We start from the raw sequence: 26,772 nt of genomic DNA on the forward strand, positions 1-26,772 counted from the left end.
ACCCACGTGCAAACCCTCACACATGCCAAGCATCGAAAACGTGACTTCTTGTCCCTTCAGGCCATTGACCTGAATTGCAGCCAGACAGGGTTGCACTGACTGCTTGAGGCTGCCCTATGATGGTCCCACTTTGTGTGGGTGCCGGTGGGGACAGGAGTATGACGACACTGACAGGCACTCTGTCAGGAGGAAGTCCACAGAGGACAGACGTCAACCATCGCTTTATTAAGGCTCAGAGTCGTCTGCCAGTCGGGGGCTGAGTCACTCACCGCAGACTCCAGCCACGGAACACTCTAGGTGACCCCACGGGCGGAGGCTGTCCTTGAGCTCTCAAGCCATGGTCTCTCATGCTCCACTCCTGCAGGGCTGGGGTGTGTGTGCAGACAACTCGGGGGGCCCTTGGCAGGGTGGGACTGGCTCTAACAGGCCCTGGGCTCTGGCAGGGGGGTGGCAGGGAGGCACAGGAGGGCAGGGATACATCCCCTATCCCTCCCAGCCCAAACTATGGCTTTGTTACCCTATTGCCACTTGAGCAGGAGTGGAGCGCCCCTCCCCTGTGCTCTGGCCCGGGTGCTACACTCTGGAAGGAGGCAAAGGGAAAGCCCCTGGGGGAGAAAGGGCCCCTCTGTGCTTGGGATTTGGCCTGACTTCAGGGGATCGTGCCCCCCAACCCCACACACACACTCCCTCAGCTCCTCCCATCGACAGGTCTTCTCAGGTTGGAGCCGGTCACTCAGAAGTGGACACGCAGCACGTCCTGGCTGGCAAATGGCCTCTGGCAGGCTGTGCACGTCATGGGCAGGGAGCGCTGCTTCTCACCCAGGCAGGGCCGGCATAGGAGGTGGCCACAGGGGAGCTGGTACACAGGCTCCTTTTTGAAGTAGGGAGAAAACGCTCTTTTGCAGGAGGCACATTCGGGCCCCGGGATGCTCCCAGGCTGCTCTGGTAAATCAGGGAGGAAAATAGGCCAAGGTGAGGCGAAAGCTGTCCCCTGGTCCAGGCTCCGTCCTGATGGCAGGGCATGAGCCTGAAGTGGGACAAGAAGCTTCCCCACCCTCCACCCCTTCAGCGGCATGGCTTTATCCCTCCTGGGGCCACTTCTGGCTGCTCTGGGAGGAGAGGGTGTTGGGGAGCCAGGACACCTGGGAGACCTCCCCTCAATCATCAAATCTTGGTGCTCCAGTGAGTGCCCAAGAAAAGCTGGCTTCTGAAGGCAAGCGGACCGCACTGAGCCCTCCCTCCCAGTCTCTGAGCAGGATTTGCTTCCCCCTGGAACAGGCTGCTACAGTCAGAGTGAGGCACAAGCTCATCCTGATAACATAAACTACAAGAAAGGCGAGACGACCCAAGAAAGGAGACAGCAGACAGCAAGCAGGTGTAGCAGGGTTGGGCAGGTCCAAGGAGGAGGGAGGGCACCACGTGGGCAGGCCTGAGGTCTGAGTTACCCACTGAGCCTGGCACCTGCTTCTTCTCTTCAGCCTGGCAGCCCCTCCTGACCTGTCAATCCCCTTCCTGTGCTGCAGGCTCCCTCTTTCCCTGCTTCCCGCAGGGCCTCCCTGAATGAGGGCCGCAGTGGCCACGTCCTGCCACTGCCTCCCCAAGCTGCACCTGCTGCGCTTCCTTCTCTTGTGGCCCTAGCCTAAGGAGGCTGCTTTGTCCCCACTCCACACCCCTCTGGAGAGGGCAAGGGTGGTCTCTTAGGGGAAAAAAAGAGGCCGGCCATGCAGAAAGAGAGGGACAGCAAGTACAAAGAATGGTTGGTCCAAAACCAAACCAAAGCAAAAAAAAAAAAAAAAAAGGAATGGCTGGTCCATTAAAGAAAGACAGGACACAGAGCTGTGATGGCGGAGACTGGCTTCAGGTGAGGCTACAAAGGGGGCAGGCTGGGGTGCGCAGGACTTCACCAGCGGCAGGGGCTTAGAATTTGTTCCAGGATCAGTGGGATGCCCTGGGAGGAGTCTAAGAAGTGAAGTGCCATGCGCTGGTGGACATTACAGGTGAGAGTGGCTGTGCGGGAGCAGCAGGGCTGCTGAAAGAGACAGGGAGGGGCTGGGAAGGGGACGGCACAGGGGACAGGGTGGCAGCAGAGTGCTCGGAGATCCACTTTGGAAGAGTACGTACAGGACTTGAGGATGAATGGATGTCAGGAAGGCTGAAGGACACCAAGGACAATCTCCACGTTACAGGCCTGACCCAAGAGAAGATGCTGCTCTTTACTAGCAATGGGGTGATGGGGCGTGTCTGCAGTTCTGAGTTAGAACTTCACTCAACATCTATCCAGGGGTTTCCCACATGGAGGTGCCAGGCAGCTGTCAGGGAGGCCAGGGTCTGAGTTCCAAGGAGAGGAAGGAGCCACAGCGGGGAGCATGGGCAGTCACTGGCCAGTGGGTTCTCTCTGGGATGGCAGGGCAGAGAAGAGTTTGCAGGACCAGAGTCTGGAAGAGGAGTCAGAAGTGGAAATTGCAAAGGGACAGTGAAAAGAGGGAGAAAAAGAGCGCAGGATCCGAAAGGCCAAGAGAGAAGGGGTTTCAGGAAGGAGGGGCTGGCAAGCCGCATCAGACACTGCTGGGAGGGGAAGGGAGAGCAACCACTGCGTCTGGAGCCGTGGAAACCACCGGTCGCCTGGACGAGAAGGTTCTTGGCGATGGTCAGGATGGAAACAAGAGAGACAGGGAGGTGTGGATGAGAAGAAGAGGTAAGAATGGCCTGGCTCTGGATGGGCAACAAGAATCGAGCATACACCTTATCACGGGCTCCTTCAGGCTTCATCTTGTAAAAATTGCCTAGCATTCCGGCATGTTCTCTCACCTTGTATCCTAACTGATTCTATCATCTAATGTGGTCCCAGGTTCACTGTGGGCAAAAACTGCCTCAGTCAAAAGCTGCTACAGCTCTATTCTAAACACCAGTGAAACTGTTAACAGGAAGGGACGAAGGAGACAACCCCCAAGCTTCTCTCCACACTTCCTTAAAATAAACTGCCCAGCTGTCAGATGGGAGACAGACTGGATCTGAAAACTAACCAAAGGAGGGGAAACAAAAGTCCTCAGGACAGAACAATTAATATTAGATCTTATCAAAAACACTGCAGAGTTGCCAAGCCCTAAGTCCACAGAATTACCAAGAGTTAACTAGAGAAAGCTCTCCTTGTGAAGAGTTAAACTTCACAGGAGCCCCTCAGCTCCCCCTGGAAAAGGAAAGAGACAGAGTTCTCCCTGAGGCCCGGGTGCTGGCTGCTGGCACAAAGGAGGCTGGGCATGGCGGTCCCAGGAGCCCCAGAGGCAGGGCCCAGGCTTCTGCTCCCGGGCTCTGGCGAGACGGATGGGGCCCCAGTTACCCGAGGCGGCGCCTGGCCTCCAGGAGGCGCTGCTCTCTCTTGTGCCGAGCTGTTGGAGCTGTCCCCGGGTCAGCCGAGCCGTGAAGGAGGGCATGGAGCCAAGAGTCGATGTCAAGGCAACTTCCAAGCTCTGTGACAGCTTCTGCTCGTGGGACACGGGACCTGACAAGAGATGCACAGACCACGATATCCAGAGAGAGGCTCAGCAAAAAAGACCAAGCAATAAGTCCTTGGAGGACCACAAGAACAGTACTTCTAACTTCAAATGGACGCAGATGTAAAGAAACTCCTCCCTGACGTCTGCTAGTGGATTGTGATGATGGAGTACCAGCAGTCAAAGCCTTGGGGACGTTCCTACCCATCCCACACCACTTTCAGGGTTTCTGGGCCAGCTCTAGCTTTCCTCCTCCTGGAAAGATTTCTGGGCAGGCCTGGGCCACCTTGTGGCTCACTTGCAGAACTGCACCCTACTTTCAGAAGGTCTCCTTGCAGGCCAAGGAGGTGCCCACCATTGTGCCCCTGCTCCCTGTCCATTCCCTCGCCAGCAGCTTTTCCTCATCTCCTCCCTTCTGGGGCCCCCACCCTCACCGCTCTGCGGGTTTGCTGGCCTGCACTCTCTGGGCATTTGCGTCCTCTCTCTCCTGCTGAGTAAAGCAAAGTGGTCATTACCAAGTAGAATGACAAAGACCTCACTCTGCCCACTCCACTATCTAAGGGACCTTCTCTGTGTGGTTCACAGAAAGCCAAGCAGTAGGCTGAGGGTGAAGGCAATGGGAGAGTGAGACAGCTGTCCACGAAAGAACCCAGAGACCTGCCTGGTATCAGGGTTCACAAAACTGCCCCAAAGTAGGGAGTAGAACATTTTGTCTACAGTGTGCAGGACTTGCTTGGGGCCTTGAAGCACAGGTCAGCATGGTCCTATATCACCAACAAACCTGACCTTACAGACATCAGGGTCTAAGGACCTTTCTTTGTCTCACCCCACTGCACCTCAGATGCTTCCAGGAGTTTCCAGGGGTCATGTTGACTAACATCTATACTCAAAACCAGAGAAGACACAGATGTAACCTTTAAGTGCACTATTTGCATAGGGCTTTTACAGTAAGAGAGGATATCACAAGAATGATAAAATCTAAACAGATTTATTTTCATAAGGAAAAAGAAAGTGTCAAAGAGTTATCTCCAAAAGCACCAGGCACTAACAATCATGGGCAAATTTTACCAAATATGGAAAGAGGAAATTATTCCAATACTCTTACATTGTTCTAAAGTTGAGTACAGGAAAATGTCTTAATTCTTCTTATGGAGCACACAAATCTTTGGTAACAAAACATGACCAGAGATGGTATGTGTACACGACAGTTCAAATTATTTACCCAAAATAAAACGCTAGCAAACAGAACCAAGCAGAACATTAAAAGAAGCATGACCAAATGAAGTTTTCCAGGAATGTAATAACGGTTGAATATTAAGAAGCCTATTAATGTATTTTTTCACACTAAAAGATCTAAGGATGAAAAATCATAGTACCATCTCCACTGATATTGAAAAGGCAGTAGACAAAAATTCAACCACCAATCTTAGATAAAAACACTGAATTAAAAACATTTAAAAACATGACTGAATAAAATAGGAATCAAAGGTGTGGGAGAGTGTCTGAAATGGCTCCCAATGAGACCCACCTCCAGAGACTCATGCCCTAGGGTACCCCCTTCCCCTTGAGTGTGGGCCAGACTTAGTGACTTGCTTCTAACAGAATAAAGCAAAAATGAAGGGATGCCACTTCCACAATTAGGTAATATAAGACTATGACTTCCATCTTGTGCTTACACAGCTACCGTGTTATGTGCTGCCCTTGAGAGGTCCATGTGGCAAGGAACTGAGGACAGACTGAGTCTGCTGGCCACCAGCCAAGACCAGCCAACAGGGAAGAGAGGCCCTCGGAACAATACTTCAGCCAGGAACCGAATCCTGTAACAATCACAGGAATGAGCTTATGAGTGAATCCTTCCCCAGTCAAGCCATGAAGCGGCTGCAGCCCCAGCCAACACTTTGACAGCAGCTGGAGAAGACCCCGCAGCAGGTGACCCAGCCGAACTATCCTGGCTTCCTGACCAGAGAAGCTAGGAGATAATGAATGTGTGGTGCTTTAAGCCAGTAAGTTTTGGGATAACTTAAGACGGCAAAACATAAAGCACAGGGCAATAGTGCCACGCGTCACCTGGGAAGCACAGGGAGGGCAGCGGACATGGAAGCAGGGCGTGGATTACCTGTTGAGCAGTCCATATGTGTCAGCCCAAGTTCACTGGCAGCTTTCATTTTCTTAGCGGTGTGCTCTGAGGTAGTGGGTGAGACCAGAAGGCTTGTGGTAGAAAAACAGGAAGCGTTTACCCCAAGGCTACTGTCCGGGGCATGTTCAGTCTGCTCCATCTTCCTTTTCCGAGAGGGCAGAGCAATGGAAGAAGGTGTCACTGCCAACGCAGTCTGTGCTCTCCCAAGCAGATGGCAGCCCGGAATGGAGTGCTGGAGCAGGAAATGGTCGATCCGGGCCTTCAGGGAGGGGTGAGGCAGGGGCTGGGAGTGTGGAGTAAAGGCTACCCCCGTGAAAGGGTCACTGGGCACTCGGCCCCAGGCGGCTTCGCTGCGGTTACACTTTTCCAGCGTGCTCTGGTCGATGACCTTGCCTGAAGGCAGCAGCATGGGGCAAGGCATGATCTCCAGGGTGATGGGATCCAGGAACTCCTCAGGCACATCCTGAATCACCTCGGCTAGCTCCTGCAGGCTGGAGGGGGCCTGCTGGCCCTCAGACAGGCTTCCGGGATCACAGTCACTCTCCATGGGCAAGGCTGGGGCCTGCAGAGTCAAGTCCTGAGGGAGGCTCTCTGAGGCAACCAGCAGGACACTGTCTATCACCTCCTGAGAGCAGGTTTTAGCTGGCTGACCCCACACTTCCAATCGTTTGATGCAAGGGATACCGCTGCCTGTCACGTGGGTGATACAGATCTTGAGATGGACCACGTGGCTAAGGGAAAAAGCCCCTTTATTCCACAGCTCCTGTGCCACAACAGCAGGAGAGGGGAGTGTGGCGTCCATTGGGCCAAAAGGTGGCCTGGCCTTGAAGCCCCTGTGACTAAACACCACTTGGCTCTGGTTTTTCAATAAGACTTTGCCTACTAAGGTGAACGCCTCCTTGTCTGGGATGGACGGCTCGGCGGGGCCCGGGGTCCGACACTCGGGGGCATTCCAAGATGCTCTGCTGGATAAGGCAGATGTGTACATTTCCAGGCCGGTGACATTCTGGCCTCCCCCAGCTGTGAGGTCTATGTTAATCCTACAGATTTCCACACTGAAGGGAAAGGAAACTATCACGTAGACCGGTGGCTTAATGAAATACTCTGTCCTAAAACCATGACTTCTCTTTGTCAGGTCTTCAGAGATGAGATTTTCTACTTCATAACCATCAGCTGATATCTAGAGTTAATGACAAATAAGACACGCATTCACTTGATGAGATCCAAATGAAGACAACTAGATTTCAAGAATTTGCTACTTTTTAGACAATTATTTAAAGAAAGTCTTAAGTTCCTCATTTAAACTTTCCTCTATTATCCTGAATTCACCAGGGCTTTTTTGCAGGGAGGCACTCAAGGTTATCAGGTCAAGGGCTGAGGGCAACCGTGTCCCCAAGTACTGCCCATCCTTGAAAAATACAAGCAACAAAAGTCTGCTCAATCCAAACAAAAATCCCTTCAAAATAATGTCTGTGAGAAAAAAGGACAGCTATACTAGTTTTTTTTTTTATTGTAGAGGATGAAACCACAGAAATTTAGGGGAAAACAAAGATGTTCATTACAGTTCTTAATTTTGTATTTGGACTCTATCAATTATTAAATTTCCATAGCAATCTTCTTGTGGACAATCTTCTTGTGAATCTATGACTGAGGGAACTTGGTCAAAAACAAAAGTGTGGGGGCACCTGGGTGGTTCAGTCAGTTAAGTATCTGACTCTTGATATCAGTTTAAGTCATGATCTCATTGTCATGAAATCGAGCCCCACATCAGGCTTTGCACCGAGCATGGAGCCTGCTTGGGATTCTCTCTCTTCTCTCTCTGCCCGTCCCCTGCTCATGCTTTCTCTCTTTCTCAAAATAAATAAACATTAAAAAAAAAAAAAGTGTGTTCACCAACAAGGACCACAAAAGACTATACGAAATCTAGAGCAGTGAATATGCCAGGGGGTGGGATTGTGAGCAACTTCTCCCCCTCTTAATATTCCTAATATTCGTTTATAACCAGTGGAAATTTTAAGATACAGGTATGCCTCCCTCTTTCTGAAAGTTCCTATCACACCACTTTGCTTTTACATAAGACCTATATTAGCACCTGTATTTGCTAACCAAAAGAAATCCAAAGAGAATTTTTACTTTTACGAAAAAAAGTTTTGGTATCACACTAATGTAGATCTCTTGTAAATGAACTTCCGGAAGGCGGTGGATATTCATTTTATGCCATTTCAGCCTGCGAAAGGTTTCATAAGAATGTTCTTTTCAGATGGCGGAGGAAGCCTGTGTCTCTGTTCAAAGACATCAGGCTAGCAATCTGGGAACCTGAAACAGCATGCTGTGTGCAGAAGCTCAAAATTAAAGGACGGCTCAATTCTCTTTTTGCAGTTTCCTTACTCCTTGCTCCGGGCTGTGGAAAGATAAGCTCCTTTGCACAAAAGGCAAAGCAACTTGGTTCAAATAAAGAAGAAGGAATCCAAATAACAAATACAAGTCATTATTTCTAGCATGAGAAGTAAGCGAGAGGAATACTGGGGGAGACAGTATTTCTACCTTCGCTGTGACTTTGAGTAGAATTAAATTTTATCATCAGAGGGAGGAGCACAATGAACACGACCCTCCAGAAAATGAGCCACAGCTCCCCTTGTAACAGCGCTGCATGATTCTAGGGGTACATCCTGGCCAATGCTTACCTAAATATCACCTGGTGGGATTTAAAACAGTGAAGGTGAAAGCACATTACACCTAAATTAAGTCCACATACACAAGGCAAGACATGGGGAAAAGCATGAAAAATGGCCATTGCATATTTATGTGCATATACTTGTTTTGTTTACCTTGTTGCAGTAAATTCTTGGTCTGAACTGTGGGAGGCAAAGATTTATGACCATCTTTGTGGTTGAAAGGGTAGCTTCCAAGCATCAGAAATAGCCTTGAATAAAAAATAAAGCTTGATATTAGACATGTCAAAGTTCAATTCTAAACTTTTAGGAGTTGATTCCTACGGGAAGAGAATCAAACAGGGTAACAACGACTCTCACGCACACGGCCATGGTCTATACAGTCTCACTGTATCGTACCTGTGATGCCAGGGAAAAGGAGTCACCAAAAAATTGCACAGGAGCTTCTTTTTTTTTTCTTTATGTATTTAAGTAATCTGTACACCCACCGTGGGGCTCAAATTCACCACCCCGAGATCAAGAGATGCACACTCTTCCAACTGACACAGCCGGGTGCCCCCCCAGAGGAGCCTTCTCCTGCAGCCTGAGCAGGTTGGCCAAGACTGCGGGTCCTCTGGCTGACAGCTGGACCCAGTGGAGGCAACAGCTCTGCAAGGCGCTCCCCACAGGAAAAGGAGGGTCAGAAGTGGCAGAGCTCAGAGAAAGAACAGAACTACTCAGCCAGAGGGTTTAGAACGGAAAAGGTTGCAGAAATCATAGTACTAGGCATCTTTGTCATTTAACACCTGTCAATTTTTTTCTTTTAAAGTTTATTTATTTATTTATTTATGAGAGAGAGAGAGAGAGAGAGAGAGAGAGAGAGAGCGAGCATGAGCACACATGTGAGCAGGGGAGGGGCAGGGAGAGGTAGAGAGAACTCCAAGCAGGCTCCGCACTGTTAGTGCAGACACTGACACGGGGCTCAAACCCACAAACCATGAGATCATGACCTGAGCTGAAATCGAGAGTTGGACGCTTAACTGACTGAGCCACCCAGGCGCCCTGTGATTGCATTTTCTTATTAACATGAAAACAATGGGAAGAGTCCAAAACATCATCATTGAGAAACAGAAATCCCCAGACTTGGAAAGCATCTTAAAAGGACATCTAGTCCAAACAACATTTTAACGACCAACGTCCAGGCTGGGGGGAAATGGGTGAAGGTGGTCAAAATGTACCAACATGTAGTTATAGAAGTTCTTTAAAAAAAATTTTTTTAGGGGTGACTGGGTGGCTCAGTCAGTTAAGCGTCCGACTTCATCCAGTCATGATCTCATAGTCTGTGAGTTCGAGCCCCGCGTCAGGCTCTGTGCTGACAGCTTGGAGTCTGGGGCCTGCTTCGGATTCTGTGTCTCCCTCTCTCTCTGACCCTCCCCCATTCATGCTCTGTTTCTGTCTCAAAAATAAATAAACATTAAAAAAAAAACTTACAAGCAAATTTTTTTAATGTTTATTTTTTAAGAGAGACAGAGAGCGTGAGCGTGAGAGGGGCAGAGAGAGAGGGAGACACAGAATCCAAAGGAGGCCCCAGGCTCCGAGCTGTCAGAGCCCGATGCGGGGTTTGAACCGACAAACCGTGATATCATGACCCGAGCCGAAGTCGGACGCTTAACCAACTGAGCCACCCAGGTGCCCCTGTAGTTGTAAGTTCTGAGGAGGTGATGTACAGCATGGTGACTACAGTTAACAATACTGCAGTGTATATTTGAGAGCTGCTGAGAGTAGACCTTAAAAGTTCTCATCACAAGAAAATAAGCTGTAACTACGTGAGGTGGTAGATGTTAACTTACTACAGTAAGCATTATGTAATATATACAAATACTGAATCATTATGTGGTACATCTTAAACTTATTCAATGTGATATGTCAATTAATAGCTCAATAAAACTGGAAGAAAAGCAAAGATCAATGTCCAACAGCCTTTGGTAGTCTTTGTAGAGAAGCAGGGAAGCCACCAGAAATATCTCTCCTGCCAGCAGGCCTTGCCAATGGCTCTGAACCTCTTGGGTGAGGCCAGCCAGCCAGCCAGTCTATGCTTTTCCATCTGGCAGAGAAGGCCATGAAAAACTCTTTCGGTAGCCCAACAGGGAAAGGGTCACCCTGTGGGGTCTGTGTTATCATGATCAATAGGTGCCACACGGAGGCCAGGCACATTTGGCATCGTGCAACATTTTAGCAGGCTGTTTCTGCACAGTGAAGGTCTGCCATGGGACCTTTAAATGTTTATTACGTCAGCCTCGCCCCAACTCAGAGTTTTACATATAGACACAAAATATTTTTTTACCATGGTTTTAATACATGCTAATTTCCTAAAAAGGGAACTTCTATGCAGATCACAGGAAGATTGTACTTTGTTTTGTTCAGATCAGATTCTTCCAAAGAGATATTGACCGTTTCTGACAACCGCATCACCAAGAGTGATGCTAACACATCTGACAGTCTACACTTGTAGCAGTCCGCATTCTAGGTGATTCTACATATTAGTAATAGCTTCTGATAACTTCATTATGCCTTCCAATATGGTCATAACCAAATATTTACACATGAGAACAAATTTTATTATCACACTTAAAAACCTCCTTTATATTACAGTTATAGCATTTGTATGTATATGAATGTGTACATACCTGTACACACATAAATGCACACACACATGTTGTTTTTTAAAAAGTAATGCATATGTTTCTATTTTTTTCTTAACTTTTTTTTAATGTTTATTTTGAGAGAGAGACAGACAGACAACAAGCAGGGAGGGACAGAGAGAGAGGGAGACACAGAATCTGAAGCTGAGCAGTCAGCACAGAGCCTGATGCAGGGCTCGAACTCAAGAGCTGCGAGATCATGACCTGAGCTGAAGTCGGATGCTTAACCGAGGGAGCCATCCAGACGCCCCTGTATTATTTTTGACTGTAAGTTCAGGACAATAGAAAGAACATTACAAGATAATTATAAAACTGGAAGAAAAACAAAGATCAATGAACCTGATGAGATGAGATGAACCTGATGGAGTGGAGACCCTTGGCCTAAAGTCTCCTGTTCTTTGTGAACCTGTGTTGAAATTCTTAGTACTTCTCACTGTTTGAAGTATATATGCCATCCCTCTATCAGAATATTCTAGAATCTGGTCTGGAATCAACATGGACTAGTTTACAGAATTCTCTTTTTTCCCCCAGGGAAAATGTCTCCAGCTTCTGATATTTTTCTTGTTCTCCACAATAACTCAAAAATGGATGTATGAGGAATTGCATCTGCAAATATTCTCAGGGCCCTTGTATGTACCTCTTCTTGGCCAGGAAACCAGAGCACATTCAGAGAAGCAATGCCCTCAATTCTCCTGTCCAACTAGGGAAGTGGCTTCTTATTAAGTTTTTGTTTTGTTTTAAATGCACAATTAAGCGATTAACTGAATATGGAAGTAGTAACATGAATATAAAGCTCGAACCTAGGAAACAAAATATTTCTCCTGGAAAAGCAAGCCTATGATGCCAAAGGAAAACAGAGGATAGTGACACAGATGGTGACACAACAGAGGTGTCCAAGTGCAGAACTGGGCTGGCCCTGAGCAAAGGGCGAGCTCAGCCACTCGGGTCCGGGTTCGAGAAGCTTTGCTTGCACTGCTGCAGGCAGCCCTCTCCTCCCAATTTTGTCCTGATGGGTCGGACAGGGCTTTGGTAAGAACAAGCAAAGAGGGGCGTCTGGGTGGCTCAGTCGGTTGGGTGTCCCACTTTGGCTCGGGTCATGATTTCATGGTTCATGGGTTCATGCCCCACGTCGGGCTCTGTGCTGACAGCTCAGAGCCTGCAGCCTGCTTCAGATTCTGTCTTCGGCTCTCTCTGCCCCTCCCCTGCTTGTGCCCTGTCTCTAAAATAAATAAATATTTTAAAAAAATTTTTTAAAAAGCAAAGAGACAGAAATTGTGTTATACCGTGTTATAACATGAGCATACTGAGAGGTGGTTGACAGTGAGATAAAGGGCCCCTAGAGTGCCATCACCTCCACTCCACTGTCCACTCCTTAGGCCTTTTCTCCCTCCAACTTTCAGGGACAAAAACAAACTGGCAGAGTAATAATATCAGCTCCTGGAAGTGCTGATTTCCCAGTGGGAGGCACTGATTTCACTAACATTTACCTGCCTATCTCCTTGTTATCTTCTTGGACATTTCACACTGCAGTCTTCTAACTTTGATTTATTCTACATATCATGAAATTAATCTGAGAACCTAAATGCCGGAACCAGAACAAGTTGGGTAGGGGTCCTCCTCAAGCCATGATGAAGGGCTCACCTGTGAGTATGAAGCCAAATAGAAAAGTTTTCAAAATTATCTGAGGACCCAACTCAATTGTAAATGGCAGTGTGAAATGAAATTGACCAGAAGTGACCACCCTCAGGACCAGCCTGCACTTTGCCTTTAACCCCGGCTCAGCTCTCACCAGATGCCTGCTCCTGTGGAGGGACTGGAGATGAGAGGACGAGTCCAGGATGAGAGGATCTCATCTCTCCAGGATGAGAGGACGAGTCCAAGGGCTTTCAAACTCCAGTCATCTCATAACTTTAAAAATCCCACCTCTGACCCCTGAAAGGGGAAGAACTGGACTGTCCCTCCAATCAATATGATAATTTACAAGGTTTTATCTGCACTCTCAGCCAACACAAATGATTCCCAGTGAGTTAAGACACAAAGACCCTCTAGCAGCAAAACAACTCCAGCTAGAAAGGCACATACATAAAATGGCTTAGAGAAGGCCACCAGAAATTTCATTCCATTTTAATCTTACCCACTGGTTAGCCCTAAAGTGGTTACTAATATCTTTCTTTTGCAGATGAAGAAACTGTGGCTTAAAGAGAGGTTAAGCTGGAACTGAGATTCCAAACCTTCCAAACAAACTCTGGTTACTATCTATTTGGACACCATTTACCTTGAAGGACTTACCAGGAACTTACATGGACACCTTACAACTTTTTTTCCCCCTCTTACTTAGGTTAGGCTTTGGTATCATTTATTTATTTATTTTTTTAATTAATTCTCCCAAACTTTAAGTGGCTATGCTCTAAATGTAGAAATTTGGAAACCTTGACTGTCCCTTCTAACATGTATTGGATCAAGCCTCAAATTGTTTTCTGAGGAAAATCTAGATAAGCTAGCCCTCTATTCGAGCATATTACCTCATGGGGCTTTTCAACCTTTCCAAGAGGTTGTTAATTCCATTAGCCAACCATTAAAGCATCTGACCAGACACAGGCTGTTTGTTCGACACAGCACTTACCAGAATCTAATCTGAGAGAATATTTATGGAGACTGTTCAGTCCATCCACATTAAATTCCTTGTCATGCCAGCTTAAGTGGCACCTCTTGCTTCCTGCCTGGCACCCCTGGTGGCTGCTGCATTCATGTCCCACATCACCATCTGACAGACTGCTTAGGAGTGTGGACCCTCAGCCGTAGCAAAGATAAATGTAACACACTGATGAAAATGTAGTGGCCTATCTGTCAAAATTCACAGGATACCAGGGTGGCAATGACACATCAGCGGGGAGCCATAATTTACTGTCTATACTGTACTTCCCCATTGAGCTGCTCTTCAGGGCAGTGTACTGGATCATCCTCATGTTCAAATCCCAGCCACAACCTTCACCACACTCCTCACCCCACCACAAAGAGCTTTACCAACTACTTCCATGTGGCCCATCAGCAGGGAAGGGAACACCTCTAGGGGCACCTGGGAGGCTCTGTCATCGGTTAAGCCTCGGACTTCGGCTCAGGTCATGATCTCACAGTTCGTGAGTTCAAGCCCCACACTGGGCTCTCTGCTGTCAGTGTGGAGCCTGCTTGGGATCCTTGTCTCCTTCTCTCTGCTCCTACCCCACCCCCAAAATAAATAAACATTAATAATTTTTAAAAATGAAATACCTCTATGGCTGCCATTTTATTAGGTTGTTAAGATGATCACTCTTTACTCTGCATAGTAACCGCTCTTTAAGACCCATGAGAAAATTCTCTTTTTGGTTTCAGTACTAGGAACAGTTTTTTTTTTTTTTTTTCAACTCAATATTATATGGTGTGAATATGAATCATATAATTGATTATGATCTTTCCTTTATTTTGGCCACTAGAAAGCTCGGAATAAACCTGTGGCCCATCCCTCCAGATTTCTCTTTGCCTGAATTCTTCACTTATTTTTATGTCATAGTGTAAATATATTGTGAAAGCTACCTTAAAATCATTATGGAACAAGAGAGAGTAAAATTACCAACAAACCATTCTCCTTTTGGTGGACATTTAGGTTGCTGGCAAGTTTTTACTATTAGAATATTAAGATAAAAATCTTAAGTCGATTTTTTGTCTTAGTACAATTTTGACTTTTTTTTTCTATGTTTCTTTTTGAGAGAGAAAGGGAGACACAGAATCTGAAGGAGGCTCCAGGCTCTGAGCCATCAGCACAGAGCCCAACGTGGGGCTCAAACCCATGAACAGTGAGATCAGACCTGAGTCGAAGTCAGATACTCAACCAACTGAGCCACCCAGGCACCCCTGACTTTTTTCTTAAGAGGTCGTGCATGTTTCTTGTGAAGGTGGCTATTTATTAACAGGATCCTTTTATCCCATAAGTTTTTATAACCAGTTTTGCTATATATAGGAAACTTTTTCATTTGGGTATCCATTATGTGTTCAGTTGGCTTATTAAACCAATTGATTTTAACAGATTTTCAGTCGGGGTTTTTTGCGGGGAGGGTCTACAATCTCAATAATGAGAGCCTCCTTCTCAAAATGGTAACTCTTACTTGTCTCTCATCTTACGACATTAGCTAGAACTTCCAGAATTATATGAAATAATAAGAGTTGCCATGCTTGTTTTTGTTCCCATTAGAAAATGCTTCCAGTGTATCATCTTTGAAATAATGCTGATTGAAATATTCATTTTATGCTAATAAAGCATGCTAATTTTCAGAGTTTTTTGAAAATCAGGGATAGGCTTTGAATTCTGAATTTCTCTATATATTGAGTTTTATTATTTTTCTTATCTGACAGACTAATGAGAGATGGCACATTTTTCTAATTTTAAACCATCTTTTTATTCCTAGGATAGGCTCTATGTGGTTGTGGCAGATTGTTCTTTAAATGTTTTTCAAATTCTACTGAATTTGATTGCTCATATTTAATTTTAGACAAGATATTACTGCCCATTCATATACACTTATAAGCCCGGTACTAGGCACTGGAGTATGAGATAACAATTAAATGGTCAGGGGATGCGTGGGTGGCTCAGCTGGTTAAGTGTCTGGGCTCAGGGCATGATCCCACAGTTCGTGAGATGAAGCCTGAGTCAAGCTCTGCGCTGGCAGCACGGAGCCTGCTTGGGATTCTCTCTCTCCCTCTCTTTCTGCCCCCTCCCCTGCTCCCGAGCATGCTCACGCTCTCTCTCTCTCTCTCTCTCTCTGAACATTTAAAGAAAAACTTAGACAATGAAATGGTCAAGTGGGGAAACTATTCTGTATGATATTGTAATGGTAGATACGTGACATTACACATCTGTCAAAATCCACATAACCATACAACTGAATGATCCTTAATGTAAATTATGAACTTCAGTTAATAATAATGTATCAATATAGGCTCACCAATTGTAACAAAAGTGCCATGCTAATGCAAGATGTTACTAACAGTAGAAACTGGGTGCAAGGTAGAGGAAGTATATGAGAACTCTCTGTATTATATGCTTGATTTTTCTGTACACCTAAAACCACTCTAAAAAAATAAAGCCTACTAATAAGAATAATGGGGGAAATGTGACTGAAACAAATGAAAAATGGAGATCAAATTGAAACAAGGTACTGTGCCATGTAAGAAGAGTGGCAGACCCTTTTTAAAACATCTTACAAATGATAGTATGTTTCTTTGGGAAATAGTGATGTCCAAATACTGTAGGATTCTATAGGGCTCTGGCTTCCATAAAGGTCTTGTGTGATCTTAGCACCTCTCTGGTTCCCACACTCCTGATCTTTTAAGGTCAAGTGCCTCCAGCCTTAATGCTTAATCTGGAAAAAAAAGAATGGCTCAACATACTGGAAATGCAGACAGCCTCACCCAGGAAGGCTCTCCACAGCCCTGCCTGGGAAATGACAGGTTACATGATGAACTCTCACAAATATTTATTTACTTACAAATTTACTCCAGTAAATACTTAAAAATGAGAGCCTCCTTTTCCAAATTTGGCATCTCAGTACAAGAGAGACTGGGTCTGAGTATAACCTAGGGGCCATGCATTATGGCTAAACTGCCCTGCTGTTCAGAGAAGTAGCCTGGAGCCAGACAACAGAGGTATTTATAAGACAGCAAGATAATACAGGTTTATAAGCAGATAACATACATGTAAATTCTATGGCTGGCTCAGTCAGTAGAGCATGTGATTCCTAACCTCTGGATTGTGAGTTCGAGCCCCATGTTGGGTGTAGAGCTCACATACATACATACATACATACATACATACATACATACATACATCTATCTTTTAAAATGGGATGCCTGGCTGGCTTAGTCAGTAGAGAATGTGACCCTTGATCTTAGGGCTGAGTTTGAGCCCCATGTTGGGTATAAATATCACTTAAAAATAAAATCTTACGGGGTGCCTGGGTGGCTCAGTTGGTTAAGCATCCGACCTTTGATTTCAGCTCAGGTCATGATCTGGTGGCTCATGGGTTCAAGACCCACATGGGGCTGTGCATTGACAGTGCGGAGCTGGCTTGGGATTTTCTCTCCTCTCCTCTCTCTGCCCCTACCCTGCTTGTGTTCTCTCAAAATAAATAAACTTTAAAAATTAAAAAATAAAATAAAATGTGTAAAAAAAAAAACCATACAAGTCAATTTTCATTACAGTGATTTTTTTTTTAAACAAAATATTTCAGATTAAAAAGGTAAAGAATATAGTAAACACTCTTATACCCACCACCTAGATTTAGTAAATGTAAACATTTTGCCACATTTGATTCTCATTTCAGTGTTAAGAACAAAATTGAAAAGATACAGAGGTGCCTGGGTGGCTCAGTTGGTTGAGCGTCCAACTCTTTTTTTTTTAATTTTTTAAAATGTTTGTTTATTTTTGAGAGAGAAAGAGACAGAGTGCAAGCTGGGGAGGGGCAGAGAGAGGGAGACACAGAATCCGAAGCAGGCTCCAGGCTCTGAGCTGTCAGCACAGAGCCCAACGTGGGGCTCAAACCCACAAACTGTGAGATCATAACCTGAGCTGAAGTTGGACGCTCAACCGACTGAGCCACCCAGACACCCCTATTGAGCATCCAACTCTTGATTTAGGCTCAGGTCATGGTCTCATGGCCAAGTCTGCATCAGGCTCTGCACTGATCATGGAACCTGCTTAAAGATTCTTTCTCTCCCTCTGCCCCTACCCCACTGGAGCTTGCACTTACCACAGCTCTCTCTTAAAAAAAAAAAAAAAAAAGATACAAACAAAAGCCACCACTAATCCTATTTCCTCTCCTTTTTTTTTTTTTTTTATCAAGAGATAAGCTCTATCTGAAGCTCAGTGTCTCTCATTCAAATCAGCATTGGTATGCAGTAGTCTTGTATATTTTCACCGTACCTTAAGGGTATTATAACAGGCACACCATGTCACGACTGGCTTTCCATTCAGCATGATTCATCCAAGGTTTTCCATGCTCAAATGTGGATTTCTAGTTTACTCACAGCATTCAACTGCACGACTAAAACAGCTTGCTTCTCCATTGCTCTATTACCTATGTTGTTTGTAATTTTTCACTATGAAAAAATGCTGCAATAAATATTCTCTACAAGTCTTGTGAAAGGAAATGAAAGAAGAGAAGGAAAAGGAAAAATAAACGAAATGGTCCTGTCCTCAAGTCTTGAGGCACGATGGACCTCCTTCCAACAGTGATTATGGAATGTAAGAGTCTATTAACAGAGCTCTCTGCAAATGACATTCAGAGTAGGGAGGATGGTCTAAGTGAATGTTTTTCAGTTTGTGGTTTTGAAATCAAGTTATGGGTTGAAGGAAAGAAATATTAACTGAAAGAGAATATAAAATATCAAAGTGCACATAATATGGAAATTATTTCATGAAACGTTTTTTTTAATGTTTATTTCTGAGAGAGAGAGAGAGAGAGAGGTAGCAGCAGAGGGGGAAGAAGGGGAGAGAGAGAGAGAGAGAGAGAGAGAGCGAGCAAATGAATCCCAACTCAGGGCTCAAACCCACAAACCACAGGATCGTGACCTAAGCCACCCAGGTGCCCCTCATGAAACTTTAAGATTTTTAATCTCTATACCCAAAGTAGGGCTTGAACTCACAACCCCAAGATCAAGAGTTGCACGCTCCACCAACTGGGCCAGCCTGGCACCCCTACCTTCGTGAAAACTTTGCTTCAGTTTTATACAAATACATATAACAAATTATATACTAGATCCAATATAAAATTTCTTATTGTGGCTTTTGATGAAAAAAAAAGTAAGAATACTGGCCAAAAGTATACCCAGAATTCAGGGAAGAATTCACAGAAGTAATGTCTGAATTGGAGACAGCTAAGACACATGCCTGACCTCATGACAACTCTGAGATGGGACAGATACTACAGACTAATCGTACATTGGACAACATGTGCTGGACTATGGGAGCCAGGAGGTAAGAACTGGAACAACAGGGGAAGGACACTAGGGAGAGGGACCTGTAGCAGCAAAGGTATAGAGATGGGACTGTGAGACTGGTTTAAAAAATGTGGAATATGCCGCTCAGCTAGAAGGGGAAGAGGAGGCAGGGCTGGAGAGGCAGGTGCACTGAGATGGGCAGGGCTTTGAATGTGACGCTAACGGGCTTTAGACTACTTCACTTGGTGGTCTGAGGCAGTGTTTTTCCCCCAAATTGCAGATGAAGAATCAAGAACTCACATTACTGAGACACAGCCAGAATTTTTAAAAATTCAGTAGAATAGAGTCAGAGTGTATCATACATGAAGGCGGGCAGTGTTTTATGAAACTTGTTTCATATATAATTGAAACTGTATTTCTATCAATCTGAGTTTCTTCCTTAAGTAATCTCTATACACCACGTGGAGCCTGAGCTCACGACCCCAAAATCAAGAGTCACATGCTCTGCTGACTGAGCCAGCCAGTCACCCCTATTAGTCTGGGTTTTGATGTAAAAGACATTTCTTACTAAGTTCTGCAGTAAAAAAAAAGTTTGAATGCTACCGGCCAGAGGGAAGTCATAGAAGGCTTACAACCTGGGAAAGAACTGACACTAATGAAAAGCCTGCCATTAACCTCCTAGATGACAAAGCAGTTCTGAAGCACTTAGAGGCAATTCACCCTTCAAGGGGTTCCAGCTCCCTCTATGTACTACCTCAGGGGCTATCTTTGCAAATGGCTTCCTGAAGGCATCAAAGATGAGTATCAAAGTACAAACTACTTAGAAATAAACTAGGAATCTTAGTTTCTCCCTCCCTGGGCATTTTCTTCCTTTATTGTTACCATTTTTTTTTTTTTTTTTTTGAGGGAGGGGTATTCTTAAAGAGGAGGAAGGAGTAAACTGAACTATGTATAACATATTACAATCTTACAAGGATTTCAAAGCTACCCTCCAAAGAAGTCTTTTTTTTTTTCTTTAAGTAAACTACTCCCAAACATGGGGCTCAAACTCACGACCCTGAGATTAAGAGTTGCATTCTCCACCCACTGAGCCAGTCAGGCACCCCGAAGAAATCTTTTCTTTTCGGAGATTTTAATTAAACTTTTTATTTTAAGATCATTGCAGATTCAAGTGCAGTTGTAAGAAACAATACGGAGATTCCATGTACCCTTTAACCAGTTTTCCCTAATGGTAACATCTTGCATAGCTACAGCACAGCATCCCAACCAGGAAGCTGGCAATGATACAATCTGTGATCTTATTCAATTTCCCCAGTTTACATGCACTCATGCATGTTTGCCTGTGTATTCAGTTCTATGCAATATTATCGCCATGTATGGATTTGTGTAATCACCACCACAGTCAAGACAAAGGTTCCGTCACAAGAATCCCTGGCACACTCCTCTAAGAAGCCTTTTATCTTACAGATTTTATTTTCTTATTATTATTATTATTTTAGAGAGAATACAAACTGGGGAGAGGGAGAGAGGAGGAAAGAGAGAGAATCTTAAGTAGGCTCCACACTCAGAGCAGAATCCGACGCAGGGCTCGATCCCACAGCCTGGGATCATGACCCGAGCTGAAATCAAAGTCAGGCTTGCAACCGACTGAGCCACCCAGGCACCCCTGAAAATTTTACTTTCAAGTAATCTCTACACCCAATGTGGGGCTCGAATTTACAATCCCAAGATCAAGAGTTGCATGCTCTACCTACTGAGCCAGCCAGGATTTAGGTGCCCCTAAATCCAAATCTCTATTACCATGGAAGTCTTAAAATTCTTTACCCAGATCTAAGACCAAAAATGGGTTTCTAGGGTCAAGTGAAAAGTCCAGTGAATCCCACTACCCACACCATAAGACATATTTGAGTGACACGTTTATTCTTGGTGTACCTGCCACTAAAATGATAAATACTGTCTATGAAGAAAAATTACAAAACTATATATAAAATTTTAGAGACACAAAACAGAAGTATTATGATCACACATTTGTTAAAAATCTGTATTTAGGAATATGTACACACAAATAATTTGGGAGGTAATGGTGGCCATGCAGAAATTTAAAATATGCAACAGATTAGAGTGGTGGGCTACTCTATTTTCCCTTTTGTGTGTTCAAAGTACATGTAAGTAGTTAAACAATTGCACTGGGTTCCTGGGGTACAGGAAGACATCCGAGAGGACCGAGGCTCTAGATGCAATGTTCAGGGTATTTCTTGCAGCTTAGAGTCCCTATAGAACTGGATGACCAGGTGGAGACAGACCTTTCTCCTCTGCTTCCCCGGATGCAGGCTGAATAAGAGAAAGGGAAAGGGAAGGGCTGGGAAGGGATCCAAAGGTAGGGTGATCAACCATGCAGTCTATCTTGGATTAAGGGCTTTTCCAATGCAGAACTTTCTGTGCTAACACCAGAAAAGTCCCAGGTCCCAAAGTGGAACCAGTTGGTCACCCTATCTGGAAGGTTTCAATCTGTGCTTCCTTGGAGCTTGAAGCAGCTAAGTAAACCTTTTTGTGGTTGAGGACTCAGAACAGGGGGGTAGGCAAGTGTGGAGGCATGATTCAGAAGAGAATAAGGTGACCATGACACTTTCTGAACACCTTAGCATCCATTTTCCTTTGGCCTAAAAAGTGCCATAGCTGAGTTATACAACTGGATTTTTGAGTCTCACAAAAACGTAATGGAAAGTAATTCTGGCAGATAGACATATTTTAAAGACTAGGCTCAAACAGGTTACAGAGGGAAAAAAAGAAGAAAAGATTACCTGTCAAATAAGAGAAAAGCATTTAACCTCATAGAGTGGGTGGAATACCAATGCACTGAGCAATTTTACAAATTGGGCACTTCAGCTTTTACAGAAGTACAATACTTCTTATAATTTCTAAATTGAGTTACTTGTCCATCCATGAAAAAAAATGTGACTTGTGTGCATTTTTCTTAGAGCTGGTTATAATGAAAGACAGCTGTCCCCGCACATCCCACACAGTCATCCACCAATGAGAGGTGCACAGAAGACCAACCAGAACACAGGTGTGCACCCAGAAGTTTGCAGCTTGCAATCTTAGGTGCTTGGAGCCCATTTACCCTTCAAGGGCTTAATATGTGCAAGGCATACTGCTAGGCACAGGTAGATACAACTTTTAAGAAACGCATAGGCTCAAAACAAGGCACAGATGGGTCTCTTAATTTTAAGAGACCCACAGTCTCAAAACAAGGACATGAACCAAAGATTCTAATACCACTTACTCATCACCTTAATAGCAGTGTCAGCAAAATTCTATGGAAACCCAGCTGAAGCAGCTATGCTCTTCATTTACAAACCTGACCCTTGAACCTTATTCCATCTGTTCTTGCCTCTCTCCTGAATCCTCAGCTTATCTCTGACTACTGGACCTTTCCTCAACAGGTAAGGAACATTCAAGTTTCTTCTGCCCTCAACAGTCCCCTCAAAAAACCTTGCCGAGGCTCAGCAGGTTGAGCGTTCAACTTCAGCTCAAGTCATGATCTCATGTATGGCGAGTTCGAGTCCCACATTGGGCTCACTGCTCTCAGTGCAAAGCCCACTTTGGATCTTCTGCCCCTCCTTGGCTCACACTCTCTCAAAAATAAATAAACATTAAAACAAAACAAAACAAACCTTGCCGTGGTGCTGTATTTTTCTCAGTGTTGCAATTTAGCAAATAAAGATAAAAAGTATCCACTTAAATCTGAAAACAGATAAACAATGGATTATTTTCTTTTAGTACAAGAATGTCCTATGTATTATTGTGACCTACGCTAAAAAATTCTTTATTGCACATTCAGCAAACTCAGAAAGGAACTTCCTTAACATAATAAAGGGCATTCATGAAAAACTCACAGCTGATATACTCCATGGTGAAAGACTTAAAGAATTCCCCATAAGCTCAGAAACAATTCTATTCAATTTCATACAAGAAGCTCTCACTAGTAGGCAAGAAAAATAAAAAGGTGGAAAGTAGAAAGAAAAAAGCAAAACTCTCTCTATCCAAAGATTATATGATCCTGTACGTAGAAAATCCTAAAGAATCAACACACACACAAAAACTCTTATAGCTAATAATTAGGCAAAAATGCAGGATAAATCATCCATATTTCTAAACACTAGCAACAAGTAATTCATAAAGATATACAGACAAAAAGTCCATTTACAATAGCACTAAAAAGAATAAAATGCTTAGGAATAAATGTAACTAAGGAGGTACAAGACTTCTACACTGAAAACTGTAAAATGTTACTGAAAGAAATTAAAGAAGACCAAAATAAATAGAAAGCCATCTCTGTTCATGGACTAGAGACTCGGTATTGGTAACATTGAAAGATGCTAGGGGCACCTGGCTGGCTCAGACAGTAGAGTGTGTGACTCTTGACCACAAGGTCGTGAATTCAAGCCCCACACTGGGCATGGAGAAAGACAGGAAGGAAGGAGGGAAGGAAGGAAGGAAGGAAGGAAGGAAGGAAGGAAGGAAGGAAGGAAGGAAAGGAGGGAGGGAAAGATGATAAGCACCATTAGTCACTAGGGAAATACAAATCAAAGCCACAATGACATACCACTCCACACTCACTAGGATGGCTATTAAAAAATAAAACACATGCGTGCATGGATAGCTCAGTCGGTTGGGCCTCTGATTTCAGCTCAGGTCACGATCTTGCAGCTCATGGGTTTGAGCCCGCATCGGGCTCTGTGCTGACAGCTCAGAGCCTAGAGCCTGCTTCTGATTGTGTCTCCCTTTCTCTCTGCCCCTCCCCACTCATACTCGGTCTCTCAAAAATAAAAGAAAAAAAAAAAAAGAAAACACAGAAAATAACAAGTTTAGCAAAGATGTGGAGAAAGTGGAACCCTAATACCTTGCTGCTAGAAATGTAAAATGGTATAGCCACTGTGGAAAAGTCTGGTAGTTCCTCAATAAGTTAAATATAGAATTAACATATAACTCAGCAATTTCACTCCTAGGTATATACCCAAAGTACTGAAAACAGGTGTTCAAGTAAAACATGCACATAAATGTTTACAGCGGCACTATTCACAATAGCCAAAAAGTAGAAAAACCCAGTGTCAATCAACTGATAAATGGGTAAGACAGGGTATGCCCACACAACCCACTGTTATTCAGCTGTAAGTAAGGAAGTACTGGTACATACCATAACATGGATAAATCTTGGTAATATTACACTAAGTAAAGGAAGTCACACACAAGAGGTTACATATTATATAATTCCACTTTTTGGAAATATCCAAAATAGGCATATCCACAGAGACAGAAAGCAGATTAGTAATTGACAGGGTCTGGGGTGGGGGCTGGGGGTGCGGTGGGTGTGGGGGGGGCGTGTGTGGAATCACTGCTTAATGGGTATGGAGTTTTCTTTTGGGGTGAAAAAATGTTCTTGAACTAGATAGTGGTGATTGGTTGCACGACACCATCAATGCACTGTCACTGAATGACACACTTTTCTACAAAATGGCCAATTTTATCTGTATTTTACCACAAAACATTATCCGTTACTTATCTGAAATTCAAACTTAACTAGACATTCTGTGTTTCATCTGGCGATCCTAGTCTCACTGTGCATCCTGCTCAAGGTTCCCCTTCTCTTCAAAAGTTCTCAAGGAATTGTGTCAGCATTTGCAACCCATTCCTTAACTCTCATTATTCAACAGGAGTGTCTGGCTTTTGCCCTAACAATCCAACTCAAACTGCTATTGTTAATGCCATCAGTGATGTCCAAGTTGCCAAATTTACTGGAGATTTCTGGTTCTTGCCTTAACTGCTCTCTCCCCAGCAACTGACATGGTGCAAATCGTCTCCTTTTTGCAATATTCTCCTTTCCCATTGGCTTCTGTGCAGCAAAAGTTTAACTCAGCAGGTTTGGTCTGTTCAAATCCTGCACATTCCAAAAAAACTGGCCCTTCACCAGCTCCTTAGGGATAATCTCTAAACTCTTTGAACATCCTTCATGTTAAGACTGTCTGCATACACCTGAGACCTTGGGTCTCAGTTTATACCAGACAGTTTATACCAATAGTGGGGGCCTTGGGCCATGCTTTATCAGTTGGCCCTCTGAGAGGGATGGGGACCAAATGAGGTCAGCCACGTGGGTACTCCATGCCTACATGACAGACCCCCCTCAATAAAAACCCTGCGCAGGCTCAGGTGAGCTTTCCCTGGTCGGCAGTACTGGTAAATGTTGGCATCATTGCTGGGATGAAATTAAGAGCTGTCCACATGACTCCACCGGAAGTGGACAACCAGAAGCTTGTGCCTGGTCTCTCCCAGACTCCACACTATGCGTCTTTTTCCTTTGCTGATTTTAATCTGTAGCCTTTCATTGTAATTAAACTGTAACTGTAAATGTAACAGCTTTCCTGAGTTCCGTGAATCCTTCTAGTGAGGGTGGTTTGGGGACCCTTGACAAACTTCTATGCTACCATTTTTCCTGAAGTCTAATTATATCTTCTTTTGTTATCTTTACCACTGGGTCCCCTTTACTTGGTCCTCCCTACCAGAATACCAGAATGCTGGTATTCTATTCTTGGTATCTTCTCTCCCCTGCTCCCCAACCCACAATAACCTCCTTCCCGCCTGTCCCAGGCAACTTCACTCACTTGTGGCTCTGACAGCCACCTGTCCTCATCCCCATTTGAGACCCCAGCCTGGAGATTTCTGCCTGGAGGCTCATCTTAGCATGACCAGCACAGATTAACCCTCTAACCAAACACCTCTCCTGCTTTGGTTCCAATTTTAGTTGAGGACTCCGTATCAATGTAGGCACCAAAATCATCATCCCCTAATTCACCCAATTAGCAAGTCTTGCCTTTTTCCCCTTCCAAACATCTCTGAAACTCAGACTTGCCATTCCATAGTTCTGGCCCTCATTATCTCTCACCTGAGCTGTTGCACACATTTGTGAAATATTCTGATGTATCTCATGCACCCCCACCCCCAATCTAGTTCTATTATTTTAACCTAACCGTTCTACAACATGAATCTGCCCAGTTATGCTGACTTAAAACTCCTTTAAAAAAAAACCAGTCCCTACAGACTTAGGCTCTTTAGCAATGCCGTTAGTTGTGACCCAGATCTGCTCTACCTCTCTAGCCTCACCCTCTGCCTTCTTTCCACCCCAACTCTCCAGCAAAGCCCAGCCACTCTAAATTCCCACACCATACTCACTAAACATTATCATCTCTGTGCCAGGACCCATTCAAGGCACCGGAGACAAATTAACTAGTTAACTAGACAAAGTTAACTCAAAGGGACACCTTCCAACAGGGAAAGTAATAAGTAAACACATAAAGAGTAATTTCTGATGCTGAGTGCGGTGAGGAAAATGAAACTGAAGATGACAGAGCACAAACACAAGCCACTGGGAGTACTGTTTTAGCACAGGCAGGGAAGCGGGCTTTGAGAGGAGGCCTAAATAATGGGGGCAGGGATCCTTTTTAAAATTCTCACAGATCCCAAATGTTTACAAAGGTTACTTGTACTAAGTTGCATACAAATATACAGAGTCTATGTATACAATCTCTTTATGCTTGCAACTCTAATGCAACCAAACCTGAAGCCCACCTCATGGGAGGCAATGCATTTCCTTCTTGTCTGAGTTACTTGTCATGAACAACGTTCTGCCCGGTCATCAGATTTGGGAATCAATGGCCCAACAGGCAGTCATTTAATTCTACTCTTCTAAGTCCAATTTTAGAGAGACAATATCCCAGAGGAAGGGTGGGGAGAGGGAGAACTTATTCAAGAGAAGTAGAAATGCAGAA

General features: G+C 44.6%; 1 protein-coding gene across 6 annotated transcripts in view; it reads right to left on the reverse strand.

The window, feature by feature from the left end:
* Nucleotides 1-204: 204 nt before the first annotated feature.
* The window catches only part of UBOX5 (U-box domain containing 5), a 37,218-nt gene continuing 10,650 nt past the window's right edge, over nucleotides 205-26,772 (reverse strand). For 3 of the 6 annotated variants that reach the window (XM_042980802.1, XM_042980805.1, XM_007073205.3), the window contains exons 2-5: nucleotides 8,457-8,551; nucleotides 5,608-6,808; nucleotides 3,338-3,499; nucleotides 205-942 (exon numbers count right to left, since the gene is read on the reverse strand). In XM_042980802.1, coding sequence (XP_042836736.1) covers nucleotides 734-942; nucleotides 3,338-3,499; nucleotides 5,608-6,808; nucleotides 8,457-8,510 — 1,626 coding nt within the window. In that variant the 5' untranslated portion in view covers nucleotides 8,511-8,551 and the 3' untranslated portion in view covers nucleotides 205-733. Of the gene's footprint in view, nucleotides 943-3,337; nucleotides 3,500-5,607; nucleotides 6,809-8,456; nucleotides 8,552-22,623; nucleotides 22,694-26,772 lie in introns of all 6 variants that reach the window. The other 3 variants (XM_042980803.1, XM_042980804.1, XM_042980806.1) reach the window with 2 other exon arrangements.

Source organism: Panthera tigris, chromosome A3, assembly GCF_018350195.1.
Source record: "Panthera tigris isolate Pti1 chromosome A3, P.tigris_Pti1_mat1.1, whole genome shotgun sequence".
Taxonomy (NCBI): Eukaryota; Metazoa; Chordata; class Mammalia; order Carnivora; family Felidae; genus Panthera; species Panthera tigris.